Source organism: Cicer arietinum, chromosome 2 (assembly GCF_000331145.2).
Source record: "Cicer arietinum cultivar CDC Frontier isolate Library 1 chromosome 2, Cicar.CDCFrontier_v2.0, whole genome shotgun sequence".
Taxonomy (NCBI): Eukaryota; Viridiplantae; Streptophyta; class Magnoliopsida; order Fabales; family Fabaceae; genus Cicer; species Cicer arietinum.
The window spans coordinates 13065569-13072547 of NC_021161.2; the positions used below are offsets into that span (position 1 = coordinate 13065569).

At 29.0% G+C, this 6979-nt stretch overlaps 1 protein-coding gene across 1 annotated transcript; it reads right to left on the reverse strand.

The window, feature by feature from the left end:
* Positions 1-765: 765 nt before the first annotated feature.
* LOC101505285 (squamosa promoter-binding-like protein 6) lies at positions 766-5834 on the reverse strand. The gene is given in 5 exon segments (XM_004490185.4): positions 766-997; positions 999-1461; positions 3731-3867; positions 3980-4510; positions 5663-5834. Coding segments are annotated over 4 exon segments (1113 nt in total). The 5' UTR covers positions 4462-4510; positions 5663-5834; the 3' UTR covers positions 766-966.
* Between the last annotated feature and the right edge of the window lie 1145 nt (positions 5835-6979).

Genomic DNA, 6979 nt, shown 5'->3' on the forward strand with positions numbered 1-6979 from the left:
TCATGACTAAACATTATTGAAACTGAAAAATTACAGCAATAAAAAGCAAATTTTCCATGTTTCAAACACATAAAAACAAAATTATTTGGACAAAAAGCAAAATTGATATATTTTTAGAAAGTACAAAATATTTAAATTCAGAAATACCTTACAATAACTAAGGCTCTGTTTGGGTGATTTTTTATTTTTTGTTCTGATATTTTCACAAACTAAAATTAGTTTGTATTTTGAGTTTTCAATTTTATTTGGGTAAGTTAAAACTAATGCATCTCAATTCTCATATAAGTTCAAACTAATGCATTTCAAATCTTTCTTATGTGTTATTATTTATTTTTCCAGTAGACATCAATAAACTTTTTTTGACAGAAGATAATATAAAGTATAAACTTACTTTTCTATAATAAATAATTATTAGTAACATGTTTTTTTAGAAAGAAAAAAAAGACACTCATAAGTTAAAAGCTAATCAAACCGAGCTTACAGTATAGTATATAAAACTATTTGTACAACATAACCCATATTGCACCTATTCTTTTTAAATGTTCAAGTGATTTCTCTGCTACAAAGTTTGATTTTTTTTATTATTTCCTTTTCCTCAATCCTTCAACTAACATTGATATCCCTCACTTTTCTACCTATCATTGATCCCTTACTAAGTAAAGCCTTTTAATGAATCAATTCACAGAAAAAATCTCACCAAAATATAACATAAAAATATATATATATATTAACTAATAGAATCATTCACCAAAAAATGCAAACTAATTGAGTCAGTTTCAAAATATATAAGGTTGATTTGATGGCTGGAGTATGAGAGTTAGGAAGATAAGTGATAAAGAGCTTGCATATTTGAACCCTATCTTTAACTAAAATACTAATAATATTAACAATACTGATTACTAAAATTAGCGGTTACAAGAAAAAAAATTGAATCAGTTCCTTGTAACATTAGGCTAAAAAAAGCTTTCACACAGTTGGGAAACAGTAATCCTCATTCCCATTTTACCAAAACAGAATTTCTTTGCTGCTCCACTCTTTGAAGATGAGAAGACAATTGAAACAGATCAACAGTGACTCCATGTTCAGATTTGATATTCATTGATTCTGATGTTTCACAAATATCATCAGAAAATGGAAAAGACTCATTTTGATTATGTTTATCCACAGAGCTTATATTCAATGGTGTTTCAGAAACTTGGTCATTGTTATCTTGCGTGCGGATGCCCCGATAAATTAGGGAGTTAGTTAATGGATTTTCTGCTGCGTGGCGCGATGGATTCTGTGACGGGGATGACAGAAGAGAGAGAGCACGGCTAGATAACTCGTGACCGAGTGTGGCGGGTGATGCTAGTTGAGGACTGAAATTTGGCTCCTCTTCCAGTTTGATATGTCCACTTTGAAATATATCTTGAAAATCAAAGTGAGGTATGTTTTGTATTGAAGATTCGAGATACTTAGTACCTGGAAACAAATTCAGTTAAGAAAAGTTGTTAGATTCTTTGGTTGGAAAAGTTTGTATGAAAAAATAGTAAGATCATAAGAGCTTATAGTATAAGCCCTTTTTATAACACAAGGTAAAATAAAGTCAAACTATTTTTTTATAATCTATAAGCTGTTTTCATAAAATAGGCTCATAAGTGTTATGGCCGGTAGATATTCAAATAAGCAATCTAAACAAACCCTATAACAGACAAAAAAGCCAAACGTGGAACAGAAAATACAGATACGTTGGATTATAAAGTGTAAGTAAGAAGTCTAGTATGAAAAATGTGAGTGTTGAGCAAAATATAAGTGAGAACACTTGTGTGGTAGCTCTTAGACAAATGTGGTGATCTCCTATGTTTTAAGAATCAGGGTTCCCTATTGCAGCCACTCACTACAGCATTCATGCAATCAGTGACTATGTGTTATGTCCAATCGAGATTGGACAGTCTTGATCTCAAACAAATTTTGATTTTAAAAAACTTAAATTACCAAATTTGAGATTTGGATTGACTGATCTCGATCGAACGGGTCATTAACTGCGCGAATGCGTGCAGTCAGTGACTGCATAGAACTCGGATTTGTGTCTTAAGCATCCCTAATATATTGGCAACTTCTAATTTCTGATTAGACAGCACAAATTTGGGAGCAATAGTTTCAATTTCTTTAGCACTAGTGAGCTAAGATAGATTTTGCATAACTTCATTGTAACTGTAACAATCCCTATGCCTTAAGTTCACATGCTTTACTCTTAGGGTACATTTCACATTTTCAGTTTTTCATCCAACTTATTCGTTAGGTATTTGGTAATCTATTATATAGTGCTTACTTTATCATTCTAAGAATACTCCAACATGACCTTCTCTTGAAATCATGAATTGAATAAATTATTTAAATAATTGTGGAAAGGCAAAATATATTTCCTACCACAATAACGAAAATTATTCATACATACAACACTGGATGTTTGGCTTCAAATTTTTGCATAAAAGATTCTGATGGATGCTAACAAACACTTGTTAAATGGTCCACATCATTCCCTGGGACCACAATAATTAAAAGATAGAGAGTGATAACATAATTTAAGAAGCTATATGTGCCTCTTTTGTTTGAAATGTTTAAAAAATTCATGATGTCTTTTCTAGATTCAAAGGCTTTGATTTTCAGTTCATGGAAGGAATTGTATCATTATCTTGTGAAAGCTAATCTGTTATAAAAAATTCGACGGACGGATTTCCGATAGCATTGACCTCTTAATATTAAGAGTTTAATAGTGGGATGATGTGACAAAATACTAGATTCTCATTGAATAACAGTGTAAAATTAATTTAAGAGCAAATCCCGTTTTCTATAATATTAAATGAAGACATATTTAATTTTTTTTAAATGAATTTATTCCCATGATTGATATTTGGTAGAAAATTTAAAGAATATACTATAACAAAATCAAACGAACAAAAATTTTGGTGATGGACAATTGACAAAGTTCTTTACATACCTGCTCTTATAGTGACAAAAATGCATAATAATATCTATAATTTAGGTATAGAAGCAACTAATAGAAAATGCCAAAACTGCTTAGTACTTTTCCCTTGAGAATTAAGTGAAGAGATTTCTGCTATACAACCTCTCATTTCTCATTAGATATGCTTCCTAATATTATATGGTCTTGCATCACCAAGTGAGATCAACAATATAAGTTTATTCTATCAAGATTCCTCCAATATGTAGTTAAGAATGTAAATAGACCCTACCTTCACACAAAACCTTAGTTGTTAAGTAACTATATTGAATGCTTAACTTTAATATCATCTGTTCATGGCCACATTGAATTTTATCCATATATGCAACCAATTATGAGACATAAATACTAATTAATATGAGATCTTTGTTAACTAGTTTTCCTAGTTCTTTTTCCAGCATATTCATCTAAAAATCCACCAACACTTTATAATTGAGCACTTAATATTCAACATTATGAATGCCTCGGGCTTACATGATGATTTTTCTCTGTCTTCCATTTTAATTAAAACTAACAAATGAAGAGTTGTGATGTAAAAATTCGAGTTCAAATCATTTGACTAATAGGTTGCAGGTTCGATCCATGCAATCGAATACAAGGTAAGACTCCTTCCCTGGTCCAGACTCTGCCAAAAGGGAGCTTGATAGCACCATTTTAACATTAATTCAAACTACAATTTTGTCTTACCTAGTTGATGAAGATGCTAGCAGAATGTGAATTTCATACCTTGATATGACTGAAGAATCTTGTGTTGTTTATTAGTCATGTAATCAAACTGAGGTTTCCTTCGGCGTTCATTGTGTCCAGCTAGACGCCTGCGACAACTGCGCTTACCATCATCGAACTCAGCTAGCAAATGGAACCTAACTCAAGATAAAAAGAAATAAAACATAATTCAATAACAAATCTAAGATATACAAATCAGTTTACCATCTTAAAAATGTAATTTTAATACCAAGGAACCAAAAAATATACCTGCTGCACTGCTGACAAAACCTCTGTTCAACGCCATTCACAATAACTTTAGCCGTCTTGGAATGAACATCACAAACTTTATGTCTTTTGTGGTAATCTTTTGAGGAGCTAAGATCCATGTTACAACCATAAACTTGGCATATAGGAGCATGAGCCGGTAATCTAGAAGTGCGAGCTTTCTTGGAAAGTGCGGTTTGATGTATCGGCGTAGAAGTGAATGCTTTCACATCTCTGTCTAATCTACCTAGCTTAAGATCAATCAATGAAGAATCATGAGTTTTCGATTCATCTAGAGAACTTAAATGCTTTGAATCAGAATCTTCTTCTCCAAAAGTCGAATCTCTCTCAAAGTTACAGGACGATTTGTTCTCAAATTCAATAAATGGTTTTCTACTTCTCATCATAAAAGCATCAAGTGAAAAGTCCATTTCATCAGAAAACAAATAGCTTCTCTCTTCAGGGATGTAACTCCAAGATTCCATTTAGTACAATTAAATAGAACTGACACAGGCACTGAAATAATGAATAAACCTACCACAATTTGAAAGAAATACATTACTCCTTTTGCAAAAATCAAAAGTTATATATTGAAAGATATTCATTTAATTACATACTTAATTCAAGCATATGGATACAATACAGCAACAAATTATGCATATATCTATAGACAGATAAAATAAGATACAATTACTAAATAAGCAATAGGCAAACATAAAATAAAAGACTTGTAACAAATATCAAACCAAGGATTTTTAATTGTGGTCCATAGCTGCAATTGTGTCCGCAACATAAATGATTTTGGGGTCTCTACAACCACATTACAACCGCAATTTGGACCCTATGAGACACTTTTCCCACAATTTAAAGATTCAAGGTAAACTATCATTTTAGTTCTTGAAAGAATAAGGCACTGTCACTTTGATCCATGACTCAGCCAAAAACCCAAATTAATTATGGAATCATCAAAATAATCCTAAAAAGATAAAAGTGACTATCATAAAACCCCCTGAATGATATAACTTACTATCAAAATAGCCCATGACAGATCAAATACTAAACTGACTCATGTTTTGATGATTCAATTACTAATTTGGATTATTAGCTGAATCAGGGATCAAAGAGAAAATGCCCTAAACTTTCAGAGACTAAAACAGTGGTTTACCCTTCTTCAATTTAAAAATCTCAAAATAAAACAAGTTCCTCACTATCTATATGATAAAAAAAATGACCATAGAGAAAGAAAAAAAAGGAAAGAAAATAGATCCGACTAACATTATCCCTCACACTGCTAGACAAAAATAGCATCCAAAAATCTCAACTACTTTAAAAGGGTAATTCATAATTTGACACTAGCAAAGACAGTTTTCAAAAGGGTAAACCAAATCAAACCCAGATTGCAAAACTTGATATCTTCCAAGTTCCAACTTTCATAACATTTGAAACCCAAATGGAAAACAAACAAAAAATGGTTGTAGAAAAGTGAAAAAGAAGCAGAAAATGAAAATGGCCATGTGAGAAGCAATTGAAAAAGCAAAGAAACCAGTAGAAAAATGGAAAATCTATGCAGCCATGTCACTGTTCCATGATTCTATCTTTCCATCTACACAGTTTGTTGGAAACAAAAGAGGATCCATGCAGTCAAAGATAGAGAAAATAAAGTGGAATCTTGAATTAACCAGTAACCTGAAAGATTTGTGGTGGCAACTTGTGAGTGGTTTTGGAGAGAGAGAAAGAGTGGATTTTCTCAGAAGAGTTGTTGTAACTTTGAAACTGACAGAGCGTGAGTCAACATGATTTCCTACCAAACATCCAATGCAAAAATTATGTTGTCTTTCTTTTTTGTAGCTTTTCAAAAAGGAAATGCAAGTCCAATTCGACCTGACATTGAACCGGTATGATAAAAGACCATCACTGAATAAAATATATGACAAAATTAAATTATCATATGTTTGATTGATATCACAATAAATTAATTCAGAATTATATTATATCTTGTATATTTAGTTGAATATCTTTGATATAAATTAGATTAGAATATAAGATAAAAATAGTAATTTATTAAATTATTTTTATAAAATATAAAATTAAAATATAATAAAAAAATAATTTATAAAATATAATTTAAAATATAAAAATATAAATGTAATGAAATATAAAAATAATGAATAGAATTTGATCTTAAAATTTTAAAAATAAAATATTAATAATTAATTTTAAATAAAATAGGGGTAGTTTTGTTTTTTATATATAATTTAATAAATTAGTGTTTAAAATTATAAGAATATGAAAATTAATTAAAATTTTAAAATAAATATAATTTGTTTACAAAGGTATTTTTTTATTTACATATAATATATATCATATCTTTATTTATATTCTAACAAATAAAATAGAATTATTTTGATTACTCGTGATTTAAAAAAATTAAATTGTTTATTTAGTAGTGTCAATAAATAGTTTTAAATATAAAATTATTACATTACTTATTTAATTTTTTAGTATTTTTTTATTAATTTAAAATATAATAAGTTAATTTTAAACATACTAATAGATAATTGTTCACAATAGTAATTTTTTATTTAAAAAATATATATTATTATCATATTAGTTATCATGTATGTATCAAACACAAAATATAATAATATTTATCATGTCACTATTATATCTTATTCTTATCCAGTTTTATATTATATCATATTTTTGTATAAAATAGATTGAGTTAGATAGGTAAGAATAAAATATAACATATGATATTAATATTTATTTAAAATATTTGTATACTTTAATAAATTATATAATATTTTTTACATTTTATAAAATTCACAGCAATCTTAAGAAAGAAAAAGAAGATCTCACAATAATATAATAAGTCCATTTGAATTCTTTTTACCAAAGTCCATTTGTGTTTTTGTTGGAAGACAAGCCCATTTACATCTTTAGAGACACTAAACTAGAACACACTCCCACGTTAGTATATGAGTAATGTTATTCAAATACCAA